The sequence below is a fragment of the Paraphaeosphaeria sporulosa genome (assembly GCF_001642045.1).
Source record: "Paraphaeosphaeria sporulosa strain AP3s5-JAC2a unplaced genomic scaffold CC84scaffold_3, whole genome shotgun sequence".
In the NCBI taxonomy this organism is placed as follows: domain Eukaryota; kingdom Fungi; phylum Ascomycota; class Dothideomycetes; order Pleosporales; family Didymosphaeriaceae; genus Paraphaeosphaeria; species Paraphaeosphaeria sporulosa.
This window is the reverse complement of record NW_017253362.1, coordinates 1593304-1610828: the sequence shown is the minus strand read 5'-3', so window position 1 is coordinate 1610828 and position 17525 is coordinate 1593304. Positions and strand designations below refer to the sequence as shown.

The 17525-nt window shown below is 48.1% G+C and overlaps 5 protein-coding genes across 5 annotated transcripts in view; 4 read left to right on the top strand and 1 right to left on the bottom strand.

Moving 5' to 3' along the window:
- The window catches only part of CC84DRAFT_1203804 (uncharacterized protein), a gene marked incomplete at both ends in the record, with an annotated part of 4702 nt that extends 4502 nt beyond the window's left edge, over nucleotides 1–200 (top strand). The window contains one exon of the mRNA XM_018181853.1: nucleotides 128–200. Within this exon, the coding sequence (XP_018038791.1) occupies nucleotides 128–200 (73 nt within the window). The remainder of the gene's footprint in view (nucleotides 1–127) is intronic.
- A 2847-nt stretch (nucleotides 201–3047) lies between these two features.
- Nucleotides 3048–3494, top strand: CC84DRAFT_1087410 (uncharacterized protein; the record flags this gene model as incomplete). The annotated part of the gene is made up of 2 exons (XM_018174202.1): nucleotides 3048–3173; nucleotides 3270–3494. Coding segments are annotated over 2 exons (351 nt in total), but the record flags the coding sequence as incomplete, so codon positions are not given.
- A 740-nt stretch (nucleotides 3495–4234) lies between these two features.
- CC84DRAFT_1087295 (uncharacterized protein) lies at nucleotides 4235–5699 on the top strand (the record flags this gene model as incomplete). The annotated part of the gene is made up of 2 exons (XM_018174195.1): nucleotides 4235–4820; nucleotides 4867–5699. The coding sequence occupies 2 exons, from the start codon at nucleotides 4235–4237 to the stop codon at nucleotides 5697–5699; spliced, it is 1419 nt and encodes a 472-aa protein (XP_018038789.1).
- A 1514-nt stretch (nucleotides 5700–7213) lies between these two features.
- On the bottom strand, nucleotides 7214–7756 carry CC84DRAFT_1214920 (uncharacterized protein; the record flags this gene model as incomplete). The annotated part of the gene is made up of 1 exon (XM_018182685.1): nucleotides 7214–7756. The coding sequence occupies one exon, from the start codon at nucleotides 7754–7756 to the stop codon at nucleotides 7214–7216; it is 543 nt and encodes a 180-aa protein (XP_018038788.1).
- Nucleotides 7757–10326: 2570 nt separating this feature from the next.
- On the top strand, nucleotides 10327–16049 carry CC84DRAFT_1173906 (uncharacterized protein; the record flags this gene model as incomplete). Its single annotated transcript, XM_018180065.1, has 6 exons — nucleotides 10327–10435; nucleotides 10642–10711; nucleotides 11336–11448; nucleotides 11795–15323; nucleotides 15737–15851; nucleotides 16029–16049. The coding sequence occupies 6 exons, from the start codon at nucleotides 10327–10329 to the stop codon at nucleotides 16047–16049; spliced, it is 3957 nt and encodes a 1318-aa protein (XP_018038787.1).
- Nucleotides 16050–17525: the final 1476 nt, after the last annotated feature.

Below are 17525 nucleotides of genomic sequence, written 5' to 3'. Positions count from 1 at the left end.
GGGAAGGAGCATCCTTCTACGCTGACCAGCATGGGCAATCTCGCGTTTACGTTTAAGGGTCAGGGACTCACAAACAAAGCGATCGTACTAATGGAGGGCTGCTGCGGACTGCAGACAGTAGTCTTAGGTCCTCAACATCCCTTCGCATTATCATTTCGGGAAGCTCTGGCAACATGGCAGTTAGAGGCAATGGAACTTAGTAAGCAGAATTACACCTGGTGTGCGCCAATGACTGGTGGAACACATTAGCAAGAGATACGTATGGCAAGCAGATAGTCTCTAAATATAGGGACATAAGGCCCTCTACTAATACTAGAGTCATATGCGTTTGCGGTATTTAGTCGCTTTCTGCTACGTCTTGTCGACAAGGTACCTCATTGGTAGTTGAAATGGTTAGTTTGGCCGCAGGTTTCGGCACAGTCCTAAGAACCCTCTTAGGGTTGAATGGAAATAAACCACTCGCAGCGAACCCCGCTTTAAAGTTCTAGGCGTAAATGCCCGCTTCCTTGTAGGAAGTACAGAGATGTGAAATACTCCTTGTCAATAGTATTCACACCTCCTTTCTCCTGTCGTTCAACCTCTTCGCGATAGGCTGACTTTAGTGGGGCGAACACAGCAGCGTCGCAAGGTTGAAGCTTGTGGGATGTGTGAGAGGGGGTTTTATACAAGATGATGTTGTTTTCAAAACCATGCTCTAATATCTCAAGAGTATCATGCGTCCCAAAGCCGTCAACGATCTGTACACGGGGCCGTTCGTTAGTATGTTCTTCGCTTCGGCGTCAAAGTTACGCTTGACCCACTGTAAGCTAATATTAGAGTTGGTATATCTAAACTCATTACACGTATAGTGCTATCTAGGACTAGGAAAAGTACTCTACTTACTTCAATGGGTAGTAGCCGGCTAGATGATTATAGGGTTTAGATACCTACCGTCAACATTAATACATTTAATGGCGGTTACTATCATCCGCTTTACGCGCGTCCCTCTATAGTTATATCTATCGTGCTTACCAATAAGGACCTTTGTAGAGCCTTGCAAGGATAGTATAACTCCTAGTTTGTCCATGTTATAGATGTTCTCTAGTAGAATTACTAGATTGCCTAGCACCTACCCTATCACCTTAAACCACTATATCATCGTCTCGGCGATTTTCTTATTGTGGCGGTTCTAGTCTAATGTGACGAGAGCAACGAGTAGAGACGTCTGCGGCCTAGTAGTAGGCTGCAGATTAATATTACTGCGTTCGTTATCTACGTGTATGTACAAGACGTTGGATAAGGAGAGAAGGTCCTCTTCCCCTTAGCCAACGTGGATCTATCATCTCGCTTCGTCGCGTGCCCTTACCAAGGGTAGCTAGCGCCATGATTCGACCTCAGCTAGTAGACGGGTCACCCGTATACTGTTCTATTGGCTGGCCGCCAGCGCGCGATATCTCTGAGATATACTGCTGCCAGCAGTATATCCATGCTTGTCAGGTAGCCTGGGGTTACCGTGACATCTAGCGCTTGGATCCGTCTTACTCTTGTTTCTAGATGGCGGTGCTCGAAAGCCCTTGCCTATCTTCTACTGAGAGGCTTAACGGGACGGTTGAATTTGGGTCGGTAGCAGGTGGCGACGAAGGCAAGCGAAGGGATGAACTTAATTCGTATGGACATTCCAAGATCTACCATTTATAAGAGAAACTTAATAAGAGCACTCTCTTCCCAAGGAATTAGGTACTACTAACACTAGGCTTTCTCTTCTATTGAGCGTCGGCTGCGCGCGCGATAATGGAGAGTACTATAAGGAACCTCCCTATGGCCTGTGAGGGCACGGTACGATGTAGGTACGCCTGGAGGAACCCACTGTACTAGTACTTAGCTGGCTTTATCCATGATGATAGTGATGGTGATGGTGGGAGGGAATTCCGAATCCCTTCACGGTAAGGAAAATATAGCCTTAGGAAAACGCGGTAATAATGGATACATTCTAGTTTAGACCTACGGCATGTGTCATAGTTATTTTTAGGCTTCTATGAAAGGAATGGCGCTAAAATTTTTGTTATAAGCTGTCTTATGCTATATTAGCCATATGGCTTAGTGAATATAGTTAAAACATTATGTTTTATCTAACCTGGCCGGCTTTAAGCGCCATTTTCTCTGGTCTGCGAAACTCCCGACATCTACATTGTTCCATGTCAAAGTAGCTTTAAATGTTAGAAAGATTATGTTTGTTCCTTACGCTTTCTCTATAGACCCCCGAAAATTTTATTACATTCTGGAATTGCGTTCAAACAGGGGGTTGTAGCTAGAAGAGTGATTATCGGCGTTGAGCAACTAACGGCATAGCCAGTATTACAAAGATCCGTGTTGGAGATAATTCTCCCAAGGCATAATAGCAATAAGCTATAATGTATTCGCTATGAAACTATATATTCGTGAAAGGGAGATTCCGAAGGTCCGAATTATAAAAGTGTCTCGGACAGGGTACGTCTCGCGTCGCAGGGATTTACTTTAGTTATAATAGAAAATATTCTGGGCCTTAGACTTCGATTTAAGGTATTCTGGGAGTTTCGCCGTTGGTAGATAGACCCTTGAAAGCTAGCATATTTCAGTAGATCTTTCTTTAGGTTAGGCCGTATCTACCCTGCTTACGCATGCGCCGTATTGAATGGAACCATCTATTTTAAGCTATCCTGTCTTTATCTCAGCTATGGTACATAGTTCCTGTTCTAGAATGATCTATTATATGCCTAGTGGCATTGTGCCCACGGTATCGTTTAGCGTCCGACACTGTTCGTTAGCTAATAATTTCTTACCGTTTACGAAGAAGATGCCCTCGCTAAATTTATCCTATAGTTAGCCAATCTCGGATAACCTATTTGAATAAAGTTTATACCCTCGTTAGTCTTCTGCCTTGCTCGGCACCGAATGGAATTGAGTAGACCGTCCAAGCCTCCAGGCAAAAACTGGGCGAAGGGATGTTAGGATGAACATCCAGAGGATCGAGCGAGGATAGTCAAGGCGCTAGACTAGAACCGTTATAAGAAGAACATCTACAATAAAGTAACGCAGTGGAGACTGGGGTGATGCTGTCCATGTTAGGCTCTGTAAAGGTCCTTCTAGGTAAGAACGACATGATAACCTATATAGGAGCGCGTGTTAGGCGTGAAGTTGTAATTGCTGTTGAATGCGTTAGTGCTGATGGTAGGTATCTAAACCCTATGGTTATCTGGCCAGCTGCGACTTATTGGAGTAATTGGACTACCTTTCTTACCCTTGGACGGGAGTATGCGCTGTCTGAGTCCGGATACACAGGCTCTTGCCTGAGCTTATTGTGGCTGAAGCGTATTCTCGACCCTGAAACTCAGGAACGAGCTAAGCATAAGTCTGGAGCGCTTAAACCCCAAGTGCTGATATGCAATGGTTTTAGCACGCATAAGACCCTTGAAATCCTGGAGTTCTGTCTCTCAAATAATATTATATTGTGTCAACTCCAAAAGCCGACGGGGTGACGATAGGGCCTTGCCCTCTGGTTGAGAGTAGTCTACCACAAGACGCGGTGTAGTCGCCGAAGACACCAGTGACAAGGGAAGGTCTTGTATCGCTACAATATCTGATTTTCCAGCAAAATACGAACTGCTCTGAGAATAGGATGACTAGACAGCGCCTGCAGAGGCTTATCCAGAAGCTTGTTAAAGCCGCCTAGATGTCTTTCGCCAAGGGCATACTCCAGCAGAATCACATTCGATTCTTAATGGCGATAAATAATGAATCGAAGGACTGGCGAGCGCCCAAACCAAAAGTACTAGGAACGGCAAGAGCTATAAGTTATTAGGATCTTGTAGAGGCTCGGGCGAAGTGGGTAGAGAAGGGTGCTTCTATGGAGAAAGGGAAAGGAAAACGTGCTTGAAAGCGCAAGAATACCGCGTCAGAAATATACGGTACTGAAGCCAATGCATCAGAACTACAGGCAAAGAAGACGCATGTCAGTGAGGTATTAAACCTACAGCATCCATGGAGCGCCCTAATGGCGAGGATGTATTGATTCTGTAATCGGCTAAATGTACGTCACCTCCAATTGGACAAGGCTGAGGCAACAACCGAAACCTGTAGAAACCTTTCGAAATTTGTGGAACAATCACGAAGCCCCGAGAAAGCTTCCAAAAAAAATCATTGTGTCTATAAATGCTTTCGCAGTCATCTCTTCGACATTTCTTCCCAGCTCGGATGCACAACTTTCTTGGCCATGAACATGCTCCAGCATCGCCGGCAGCCAGCGGTCAATCTGCCAATTTTGAGGTCAGGCCTGGGAACCAGTAACATACCCAAAGCCCCTCGTACGATGGTACAAAAAAGATATTCAACTTTGGGCTCGTTGTTAGAGCAGATTCAGGATAATGAAGCCAAGAAGCTATATCCTCGACTGGCGCTCTTTGAAGCCCTGTCAGGATTCAAGGACAAGTATAAGCCACGGCAGCAATCTGAGGATCCAATATGCGAGGCCAGAAGGAATTTCTTGGACTCATTTGCGTATCTTTGCGACGTACAAAAAGGCGGGAATACAGTCACGGCTGTTGCACTGCAGCAGCGCCCGCATAGCGACTTTCTTTGGATGGCCGCAAACGAAGGAATACGCGATGACATTCGGGTCTATGCGACAGACATTCTAGCAAACTTAAGGACCGCGACTTTAGAAAATCAGAGGATTCTCCAAGATACTATCTTCAAGCTCGCTGTTGAGAAGTGCAAGCCACGAATCCAGTTCTACAAAGAGAATGTTCAGAAGTACGCAACAAATTGCAGGATGTCTCTCAGACACAGAGAAAAAGATGATACTGGTATGATGAGGCTTTAGTAATATGGCAAACGGGCTAAACCTTGAAGTGAAACTCATACGAGCAAAGTTGAAAAAACTGTCAGAGCCTCGGTCAAGTTGGACTGTGGAGGCCTATGTCGACCTTTGTCATGACATGAGAAATGCGGAATACCATCAGATCAAGAGATATTCAGCCAATGCCGGTGATGAGTTCAGCAGGCTAGCACACTATGTCTGGCGCCTGGGCGCAACGCGCGAAGCGGCGAATACAGTAGTCGAGGCAATGGTCACGGTTCCTTCTCTGAAGCGGGTTCACGAAATACGTACAGTCAGCGCTCCGGCGACTGTCGAGAAGACAATCCATCCAAGTTGCGTAAGTCCCCATGAAGTCTTGCATGGAATCTCTGCAGACTCGGCTTCTCGCAACCCAATGCATTACAAGCATGCATTCGCCAGGCTCCATGAACTTGATTCGCCATTTGTTAGGCCAATTCACTCTTCGATGGTGTCTCGACAAACAATTGTCACAAGGGTGCATGCTGAGCTACAAATTGCAGACACGTTCAGCAGATCTCGGGATATAGAATTTGTCGACAAAGACAAATATATTGGATGCAGCAAGTCAGCATGTTACTTCTGCTACAACTGGCTTTGTAACCACAAGCACTATTACGTCCAACCGGCTACTCATCACAAGATTATCCCAGGCTGTCGAGGACCGGATGACAATCTCAACGAAACGGGGCGGAATGTGTTGGTAGACATGTATTCAAAAATCGTTCGGCAAATCGGACAAGATATCTTGGATTTTCTTCAAGAGAATTTGCAGCCAAGGCTTCAGTATATGTCCACCGAAGCTTCGAGTCGAGCTACAAGTCGATTATCAGCTACACGACGTTGAGGCGAGGGACAGGTGGCACAAGTTATTGATTTTCTTTAGGTAATAATTTTACTTCGACGAACAAGCAGAAGGGTTTTGGGGGTGAAGGTTTGATTTTATCGATAGTTATGCTAAATTGGAAAGCAACTTGTGTCCTCTGTAATCGTGGTTAGAATAACGTTACTTAATGGATATGATAATAACTTATTATTAACGTAGTTGACGTCATCTACAACCAACAATTCGGTTCAAGTACAGTCTTGCAACAACTTGAACATATTGACGTGCGGATTCTGTCACCCCGCTATGTCGCGGTAGCTCTGCTCGAACCGGGTGGCTTTGCTAGTGTGGACACATCACAGGCGACTTCTCGCGTGTGCGAAACGCGTGTTCGATAGTAACATGCTACTCACCTTGCCGCCAGCACCATGTCGTGCTTGTCAAAATGTTCGCTACTATCCTGGCCAACGAGCACTACCCGCAAATCTGGTGGCCTATGAATGCTGTGGATCTGATTGAGCATGCCTCATGTGAGTGTAGATCACATGATGCCGAAGTGCGGCACTTTACTCAATACAGAAAGTGGGCTGTAGACCGTCGCCAGCCAGGTGCAAGGGCAAAGCCGCATTTGCTAGGGACTGTGACTTGATTAATTGGTATCAACAAGACTGTCAATCAGAATCTGAGAGTTTGCAAAGCCACAAGCTGACAGCTACCGTACCGGGCTTGGTAATACTGACATAGGAAATTTACATCGCATTGCAGCCTAGTGCGGGCTCCCATCTAACCGGGTAGAGAAGCTGCTTTGAGCAGAAGTACCGACCAGGGTGGCGAGACTGCATGAATCCTCGCGCCACGCCAGCCATAAGGTTGATGATAGCCTAACTTCATCAAAATCGGTTTCTAAGAGTCAGGAATGATCTTTGACATGGGATTTGGCTAAGCGAAAGCCTTGTCGTGGGTGTATTTAGAGAGGACTAATCTGGCCTTGGGTTCATCGCGCCAGAGGTTAAAAAGTATCAATATGATTGTAATTTTCCACGTCAAATAGGGTGCAAGAATATCATGAGAAGGTGTAAGAAATCATTCCGGTATAGGTACTATAATTATTGGCTTTTACGGAAGGACCATTATCTCCTATAGTCAAAGTATCCATGCTTTGTCCCGTAACACCGTGCGTTCCGCGACCCTGGGATTGACCTTACATGCTTAACTATTCTCGGTAACAGACTGCTACAGCCTACGTGCCCCGTACTGGCTTGTGCTTGTTCCCTTCTATCATCATAGTATCAAAACCCCATCACCGTAGACATAGACCGAACCAGTCATTCAGACCTCAGGACAGCCGCTAGGATATGGCCGAACCGCAGACCCGGCATTCCTACAGCCACTGATAAAACAAGAATGTGCCCAAATCTATCACGTCCTCAAGCCTCTTGGGCCCTTTATGACTGATCCATATACCAGTCAACAAGCACATTCAGAGTCTGTTTGGGTAGAAGCTAATGTCAATAAGATCCTATTCGCGTGGCAAGCTACACGTCGATACGCTGCAAGGGATTACCGTTAAAAAAAGCAAGCATGGCTACAACAGTGTTCCAGTCAGCATCCTTCGTGATATCAAATACTTTTTGTGACGAAACGGGAATTGGTTTACTACCGCCCCAATTCAGCCATTGAATTGTGTCCTGCTGCCAGACCAAAAATGCAACTTGGGAACCTCTAGTGCCAATTGCCCAGCAGTCGAACGGTTTGAGAAGAGCTGCTTCTGCCAGCCAATTCTCCAACTGGTCCATGATATCCGGAAAACTGTCCCCATTTGCTCCCTTGCCCTCGTAGACGAGCATTGGTGTCGATATTGAAAACCCACTTCCCTTGCTGATAAGCGAGGAGACGAGGAGGTCCGCTTTTAATCCTTTTGTGTCATCTGGTTTCGGGTAGGCTTCTGGAGAAATTATAAAGTCTTTATCTGCCGCCCCCGTCTTGTAGAATTGGCTTAGCAAATTGTTCCATAGTCCATTGACGCGGTATTCTACGCCGAAGAAGGCCGTGCCGTAGTTTGCGTATGGGGAGGACATGGTAGTGGTTTTTACGGAATCCTTGGGTTGGCAGACGTGTCGAGCTATCCCATGCGCTATTTGCCTAAACGTTCAGTCTCGCTGAAAAAAAAAAAAAAAGAAAAGATAATGGATTCTGCAGGACGAAGACGCACCCTACGAATAGTGTTATAAGATTAGCCGAGAATTGGGGAGGCTCTAGTGTAATTTACCAGGGGAAGGGAGTGGAAATCCGGAAAATAGAAAAGTTCGAGATCCAAAAGAATTAAAATAGTTGGAGACGGTAACGTAGGGGAGAACAAGTTTTACCCAGTAATGCGTCGTAAAGGGCATCATAACGATCTTTTATAACCTCACGGATCTCTACTCCGCAGTTGAAACAAAGCAGCTACTAGTTCTATAGACATGGGACGACATCTAACACGTCTAGAACCCTCTCTTTAGGCACCAGTATATCTGGTGATATTGCTCAATTTGGTTACTTCCCAGCGTTGGAGGATGGGGATGTCCTAATTTCACATGCTTTTACTCATGGTAGGTTTTGAGCCGGCCCAAACTAGGCTAGTACTTCACCGGATGCGGACAGAATTTAGGAGAAACCCTGTAACCAAGCAAGTTTGTGGCATGTTGTATGTTGGTTCTGCCGGTGGTAGCGTATAGGAGAATTATTTTTATCCCTTTCGGCCTATCTAATTCGTGATGCATCGTAACAGGCGTCATAATGATCTCGCATAACCTCATGGATCTCTACTCCACACTTGAAACAAAGCAGCTACTAGTCCTACAGATATGTAATAACACCTGATATGTCTAGACCTTTCGAGCGGTCCCCCTCTTTAGGCACTAGTATGTCTGGCGATATCGCTCAATCTTGTTACTCTCCAGCGTTGGAGGATAGGGATGTCCGAATATCACAAGATTTTACACATCATCTCGTCTCATGGGACACACAAAGAATGTGACTAAATCAGCAGCGACTTACACTGAGTGAACCCATGCGAGCGCATGCATGCGGTATCTTCCTCAGTGGAAGAATGATAGCGTGCCAGGCGGGAATGGCGGAGATGAGTTCATAATTCATTGATCACGGCGCTCCTTTGATTGTAGCTTTGCTCTTCATAGCTCTGCACTTACTTATATCTTCATTGTTGAGTCCAGACTTCCCAACCAAAAGCTAAGCAATGAAACTGCTTTACTTGACAATTCTAAATTCGTGGCTGCTGATGTCACGCGTGTCCGTGTATCAGAGTATGGCGTTTTGAGCCAATATCCCCCCTTTTCGTCCGCACAAATCAGGAGGGTGACGGGCTAATCGTCCCTATTGACCCAAAGCGAGCACTGGTTTATTGCCTACCGATCTGGAGAACGGCGCTGTCTCGAGCTGTAAATATCTTAAATCAGCGTCACTTGCGGTTCATCAAAACTAACAATGCACCAGTGGGCCCGACATTCATGAATACAATTTATGCGAACGCCACGAAAGAGTCTATCGGACCTTGTTGGAGCTGTGTAAGCACTATAGGTCTCGAAATTCCCTGTATAATCGACGCTATCAAAAACGGTTCGTTCAATGTGATGTTGGATTGTGGGATCTCGAAGAAAAATTGAGAGGAGATATTTTTGCAGACTATTTAGATATCTCAATTAATCTCATCTTTGCAGATTTGCCACTGTATAATATGCCTCCCGAAGAACATCCGGCAATACATCAATGGGTTCTGCATCTCTGACACAGGACCATCAAAGCCAACCTTTGAGATTGTCGTATGCTAACTTTGCAAAGTCGACCGGCGATGATTCAGTCTCACATCATTCAAGGGGTCAATGCTAAAGTCAATGGCAAACACCCTGACGGGCTTTCCTATTTGCCTCAGCACTCATTGTGGGGGGTGCAGCTGTTGTGTGGGAGTTTGTATCCCTTCTCCTTTTGGTGATATCTGTGGAGGAGTTTGCACAGGGTTAAGGCTGCCTAGCCACCGGGCGGGTTGGGAGCTGGGAAGTGCCTATATTGGAGATTAATATCTCCAAACTGTTCTACAGTCACGACAACCCTTGCCAGCAAGTTCTGTGTAATATCTCGCCTTCCACTCCTTCTACACTGATCAGCATGCTAAACCGCCGCCAGTTACTTTTGTATGTAGTACTGTTCATTCACTCCGATGAACCTTCTCTATGATCGCACCATTGCGAATTTCCTTAGCATTGCGCAACATCGCGTAATTGTATTCCACGTATCACCCTGAATCAATTGAGTCATGGATGTGGAATAAAAGCGACGGTTGCTGGCTCATGAGCATGTGCAACAGCCCTCGCAGCACGGCCGTGGCGCTATTGATGCGCGGGTCAGTCGCTTGGCTGAAGAAGTACGCTTGAAGTGCATTCTTAGGCAGTGAACTGTCCAGCTCCTCTTTCCCCCAGGTATGAGAGAGCATTGCGTAAGCAGGAATGTTGCTGCTATTCATTTCGTGGAAGACGAGGCTGCTGTCTGGTTTGCGCTGCAAGAGACGCAAGGGAGCCATGGCTACGGATCGAAGGCGATCTCATAGCTCGTGCGACGCGTGTGGCTTGTTCGGTTCGTTCGGTTCTTCAATATGGGCGCAAGGCATTCGAACCTCGATATAAGGACGAATGAGGATAAGGGTGGCGCAGAAGCGGTTGTGCACGCTGCCCATCAGGCTGCATCTTGGCGCAGCCTGACCGGTGAGGAGACGCTCAAGTAGCCTCAATGTCCTAGGGAGCCTTGCCCAGAGCACCGAACCCTGAATAATGAACTTCTCTTATGGTTTTTTCATATCGGCACAGGGGGCTTTTCTTCACGTATAGGGGACGTTACCTTTTATTCATGGGCCCTGGAGGTCAGAGACTATCATATGGCTGCCTTTTCCTCTCTTGATGTTTTTCAATAGTGCAGAGCGATGTCGGAAACAGAAAGGAATTTGCTCCTGACATCAGGACTCCGTTGCAAGGTCACCATTGGTAGGCGAGATGCTTAATCCTGAGTATGGGACATGCTGGCTTTGTAGGCGTAATCTCAAGCAAAGAACTTAAAGTCCAAGGAGACACTGAACGTGTCCATGAGATCTTTTGATTTGATTTGAGAGTCCCACCATTGCAGTGCGAAGGCCGCAAGGCTGTTGTCTCGGCAGAGGCTGATACTGATTAGTCCAATCCCATGTGCAATTCGTGCCCTGTTGTGGCATGGTGAAGTGCGACGAGGTTAGAAGCTCAGACTTTCTAATGATTGGTTGACAGCTTTCGTGACGTAACCAATGTTGACTGGTCGCAAAGCCGTCGGATTCCCTTTTATCCAACGTGGTCCTTCCTCGTGATGGATTGATTCAGCTCTCGAACATGCTCGGCGCAAGTCGCGGTCAGTTGGACAGCACATACATGCGAAAACTAGTTTAGAAGGACGCTTATGCGATGACTGGCATTGGCCAATTGTTCCGTAGACGAGCCGCAGCTCGCATGCATATTCCACGCTAACTAAGCACCTCTACTCCAGCCATCGGAAGCCACCTGATTAACGACCCAACTGTCGGATCGAGGAGGAAATTCTGTATGGCGTGTTGCGCAACAGCACTGCCTTGTATGCACTAGGTGCATGTGGAATATTGCACGCCTTGCGGTGGTCATAACTCAACCTGCTTGTCCGAAGCCGGATCCAGGGTCGACAGAACGTGGGCTGCTCTCGGAGGTGAGCGCAGATGCAGGTATAACGCAGGTTCCCGCATTCTCATTGATCCATCGACGGTCGTATCAACGTCCAGCCGGCATGCAACAGACCGTTCAGCTCAAGCTCACCTGCATTATCGACCGGTCATTGTACTATTGGCGCAGTTGGCAAATCCTTGTACTGCATTTGTAGATCGTCGCAAGCACTGGAGAAGGACAGTTGTAGAGCTTGGGGATGCCTTTCAACGCAACGAGCTTGATTAGCTCGGGTAGCGGGCCGGATCACTAGCGCGTCTGGAGAATTCGTAGACGCACCGACCTCGCCTTGCCAGGACCGCAATTATCCAATCCTCAGGCGTCCTTCGCGACTCTTGCTGTGGACAGAACTTCCCCCAAAACGCCTCCCTGGAACCCCGACTCAGCCATTGACATGTTGCCGAGCCTGCCCGAGGAACCGAACGCGACGTCCTCGTGACACAGAAGAGAAAGAGCAGCCCGGAAGGTGCCAACGCCTTACGGATTCCCAAGGCCAGACGCTTGGTCGTTCTTACATTGTTTCTCCAACAGCACTCTCTGGACTTTCAGCAAGTGCCAGCGATGATCATCACAGCAACCCTCATTGTTTCTTTCTTGCTCTCAAGCTCTCTTCGGCGCACATCATCCACACTGCGCTATCGATGAGCCGCGTGCAAATCATCATGACTTCCGCAAGCGGCTATCTCCGCATCCTTCGATATTGTGCTCCTTTCACCATTGTTGTCTGCGGAGCCTTTTCCGCTGCGGCAATCGTGTTCTTTGTTCCACCGTCAAGACGAGCCACACTCAGCGCATCGCAACGAGCGCTGTCGAAGCACTTCATCGCGGCGATATGCTCCCTGCACTTTCTCGACGGACTCATTCAGTCTTGCCATGCGACAATCGAAGCTGATGCAGTAGCTCGGCCGGACTGTGTGGCATACACGACTCTCAATTTCTTGTTGTGGCTGGTCACCTACATCATCCAAGTCGACGCGAAACGGCTCTACTGGATGTCGAACCTGGCAACATGGACACTTGCCTTGTTTCTCGACACAGTGATCACCCTCTCGACTTTCTCATCATATCCTTCAAATGTTTTTGAGTTTATCCAGTTGTCCATCGGCCTCCTTCGGATCGTGTGCCTGGTTTTCCTCTGCGTTTCCATCATCGCGTCAGGCAAACCACGGCCACGGGATGCTGAGAGTGAGCCTCTTTTGCAAGCATCGCACGAAAGTCGATCGAGCCATTTGGATGATGATCTGCAAGATACCAAGCAGGATGCAGACGGAGCCGACGATACTCTGCCAACCTCAGAGCAACAAGAGCACATCGAAAAGGTCGGTGGTTGGTGGGCTTATCTGTGCGAGGTCAAATTCCTGCTGCCATATGTGCTTCCTTTCAAAGACGCGCGACGTCAGATCTACGCACTGGTCATGGTTGTACTCATGGTTGCCGGTAGGGTGGCTCAGCTGTTCGGTCCTCGACTTCTTGGCAACATCGTCCAGGCGATCAGTAACAACCACAACGATAGCACGCTATCTCACCAGATTCTGATTTATATATTTGCAGTAAAGGTTCCTTACGACGTCCTGATAGAACCCGCAAGGAAATGGTTGAGTATTAGACTCTTCTACGGTAGCTACCTCGACCTGCTTATGTCACTTGCTTCGCATGTCGCCGGCCTGTCATACGCCTTCCACGAGAACAAGCAGACTGGGGAAATTATCGCCGCCATTGGACAGGGTCAAGTTGTGAACCAGTTCGTGGACGACTTCGTGGAGTCCACTCTTCCACTAGTCCTCGACATAGTGATCGCGTTCGCCTACGTAACGTATCTGTTCGATGTCTATGTGGCATTGATACTCACAGGCACTTACGTCTTCTACGGAATAGTCACGTACAAGGGCACAGTTCTGTGTGCAGCTGCTCGCCGAAAGTACCGAGAAATGTCGCGTGTCGAGTGGGACGTCCTCCACGAGGCTATTGCAAACTGGATGTCTACATTCTATCTCAACCGACAAGAGCATCAGCAGAATCGCCTCAAGAGTCTAAGTTTACAAGTGCTGGCTGAACAGGCGTATAATTACGACCTTACTGGGATCATGCGAACCTGTCAGACCTTGGTGGTTACCTTCGGGTATCTGGCTGTCCTCCTTCGCACTGCGCACCTCACTACTCACACGAAAGATGCCGTTGGAAACTTCGTCGCGCTCTTGTTCTATTGGAGCTTCTTCATCAATCCACTGTTCAAGCTGGCGCACTTTTATCACTCCCTAGTCCAGATCCTTGTGGACGTCGAACGTTTGCGACAACTTATGCAGACAGAACCAACCGTTTTCGACAACAAGGGAGCTCAGGATCTCATTTTCTACGAGGGCAAAGTAGAGTACCGTGATGTGTCCTTCTCATACGATGGCAAGAACTCGGTAATAAACAACCTCACTTTGACTATCGAACCCGGTTCCACGGTCGCTTTTGTCGGCCAGTCCGGCAGTGGCAAGACCACAACGTGTGACAAGCTGCTCTTCCGGGCTTACGACGTAACCGAAGGGTCCATCTCCATCGATAACCAAGACATACGCGGCGTAACGCAAAAGAGTTTGCGAGAGACTGTTGGCATCGTCCGGCAGGAGCCAGTCTTCAATAACGACACCGTAATGGAAAATGTTAGGTACGCACGCTTAGACGCTACTGATGCGGAGGTTGTAGCTGCTTGCAAGGATGCCGCGATCCATGACCAGATCATGAGGTTTCCTATGGCTTATAACACGGTGGTCGGGGAACGAGGCGTGAAACTTTCAGGAGGTGAGCGACAGCGACTAGCAATAGCACAGCTGTTCCTGCGCAATCCGAGTATTATCGTTCTTGATGAAGCTACGTCAAGTATCGATAATGTTGCCGAATCGGAAATTCAAGAATCTTTCCGCAGGATTTGTCAGGGCCGCACGACTATAGTTATCGCTCATCGGCTTTCAACGGTGCAACACGCTGATCAGATCTTTGTGATGGACAAGGGAGCCATTATCGAACGCGGGACTCATGAGGAGCTTCTTAACCAACGTGGGAAATATCTCCAGCTCTGGAGTAAGACACAGACAGTAAAGAAGCTAAAGAGTGATTTGGATCGGATACAATCGCAGGCTAGCGAAGAACACAACGATTGCGGCCATCCTACCTCATTCGAGGAAAGCGAATGCGAAGATGATAGCGATTACCCGGCCGATATTATGCAGGTCGATGGGGCCGGTACCAGCAAGCATAATGACGAAGAACGTCCCAGAATGCGACAGAGGATGCGCAGTCTCAGAAAGAAGTTCAGAATAAACGATCGAGCCAGAGAAGGCGATTGCATGGACGAATCTGACGATGAAGATGAGAACATGGCGCCCATTCGTGTCATATCACCCAGAACAACCGAAGCTAGTCCGCCACCTACATTCTCGCGCCGTTCCTCTCTATCTCTTAGACGACCATCCCGCACCAGAAAGGCCAGCATTACCTCTACATCAGACTCGCCGAACAGGAATCAGCTGCGCATTTCAGCACCTATGTCGCCTATCCGTGTTCGGACGCAGGAGATCTACGCTTTGCACGACCCTGTCGGCCTCCAACCATTGCAGGGGCCCACACCACCCACACCTAAGCAACCTTCCCATTCGTCCACACCGAGCCGCATTCCCATTAGTAATTCGCCGCTGACAACACCCGTACGAAATAGACAGAGCACAGCGCGCGAGACACAGCTACAGTCACCACAGTCCCCGGGACGCAATGCGGCGTTGAGAAGTCACCCCGTCCTGAGGACCGAGGAAGAAGCTGACGGATCTGAGACGACGTATCACATGGCTGGCATGTCTCTTGAAAGTCATGAACGCCCTGGTGATGATCCTAAATTGTGAGTGATGTATGTTCGGTTGATTGGTAACGGGAGAGTGGGTGATGGTAATTCGGGCGCCTGAATGCATATCTTTCAGAAGGGGCGAAGAGGCTTCAAAATGGCGCGTAGGCGACAACACGCGCTTCGAAACCCTTTCAGAAGCGTACTTTTACATTTCCTATTCGTAGCATGCGAAATCGGTGCAGATTCTACAATCATCATTTGACGTCATGGTTATTCTCCAAAGTATGATAAACCCACTTAGGAAGAATGTGGGGGAATGGTTCTAAGTACGCCAGGTGGACGTAAGGGCGCACGTAGAAAAAGCAAATCACCTTTTTGTACTGAGGCTTGTCTAATGCGCACGAACATGGTTCGGCATTCTCCGAATTTTGTACATAGATGTCTCAGCATGCAGAATATCATGAAAGAACAGCACGAGAGCCATGGTGCCTACGACAATCGAATTTTGGTGATGTGGTGGAGGGGTACAAAACGGTGTGCACGGGTTTGGGCGCTTATGCACGGCTTCAGGGGCATGGGCGGGTAGGTAGAAGAGGTTGGAAACTCCTCAACCAAGGTTCAGAGCTGTCTGCGCGTTGCGCAAGATCCCAGGCCAAGAAACATTTGTTCTTGACATTGCCCTTTTTGGTTCTCAAGACTGCAACATCTCGCTGGAGGGATTGGGTTTCCATGACTGGGGCCTCTCCTAACTTTCAATAGATTGAAAATTCAGTAATATGATTGAAGTGATGTCTCGCAAACCGAACATCATGACAGGAAGCACATGCTTCAGGGCGACCGCTCGTTGGGGAAAGACAGGGCTCATAAATAAACGCCGTCCGCCCTTAATCCCATCATATTAAGGGATGTAAGGTGTAGACGCCAGACTTGAGACACTCGGTTGCTTATATCCCCGCGGAACTTAAAGTGCATGACTTTGGATATTCGACTTTGGGTGGACAACGACAGCCAGTACTTGTGTGACAGCACCATTGGTCCGGCCGAAGGGTCGTTATATCATTCGGAGAGCGACCCGGCGAGCGCTTGCTCATTCATCCTGGACTATTAGACAGACGCGACGTTGATGGCGCGATAAACCACTTGGTCGCAAACAGTCAACATGGGAGGCTCAGCGAGCACATCAGAGCTGCTCTCATATAATTTGAGTGACTCTCGAGAGCAAGACATAGTCTCTGGTCATATTACGTTTTAGCAACGGAGCGGAAAGCACAGAAGATACATGGTGTTTCCGTGTCAGGCTTTTAGAGTCTGCCCAAGAACCATTTTCATCGTCAAGCTTCACTTTTAGTCCCACCCCTGCCGAGGACAGAAGTGGTGAGGATTCAAAGCCACAATAAGTTGTATCTAAGCACGCTGATGCAGCAGGTACATGCAGGGATTACATGAGGAAGGGTTCCGTACTGCCATGTTTGATTACTAGAGAACGGAGACGGATTCGTGAGGAAGTGAAGGAGATTACGAGTTGGCAATCGCTCATTGGCTGAGTACTGAGCATTCAAACAGACAGCCCAGGCGAGTCGGTTTTTACTAGCATACATGTCTTCCCCAGAACTAAGAAGAGTCAAGATAGTGGGAACCACGCTAGAGCTCAGCCCCACATGGGGAGTGGTGACATTTGTTTTGGACATACATTCCAAAGCCGTAATTTGCTATCGTCACCATTGTGAACCCCCGCAATATGCATATTGACACACAGGCGCTCCGTACCCATAGGTCGGATGGGCGGCATATTTGGACAGGCACCACAGGCGAGACATCAAGCTGGGAAATCAAGTTTTGGGTACCATGCCGGGTAGAAAGAAGAGTAGGGAGACCACAGAAGCGGATGAGTCGCGTAAATCTTTGATATAATGGCTACGAGCTCCATTCTGGTCCGCGAAGGAAGGGAGCCATACATTTACAGGAGTGCCATTTTGAGGCCGAAGAAACATGTCGGGGATTGTACGCTTTTTGAGTTGCTGCGCAGCGCAGAATCATGTCCCGGGTGATGGCGGTATTTTGAGTCTGCAGAGGAATGTAGCTATGACATCTTGGACGCTATCTTTGATGTTCCGGGCGAGACGAGTGATTGGGTCCACGGTGCGGCGATTTTTGGCCCCGCGCAGCGCAGATATATGACGGTATGACTTTTACTTGGGAAAAGAAGATAGCCATGAATATCTTTGGGGTCGTCCTCGAGTCCCAAGAACAGGAGAA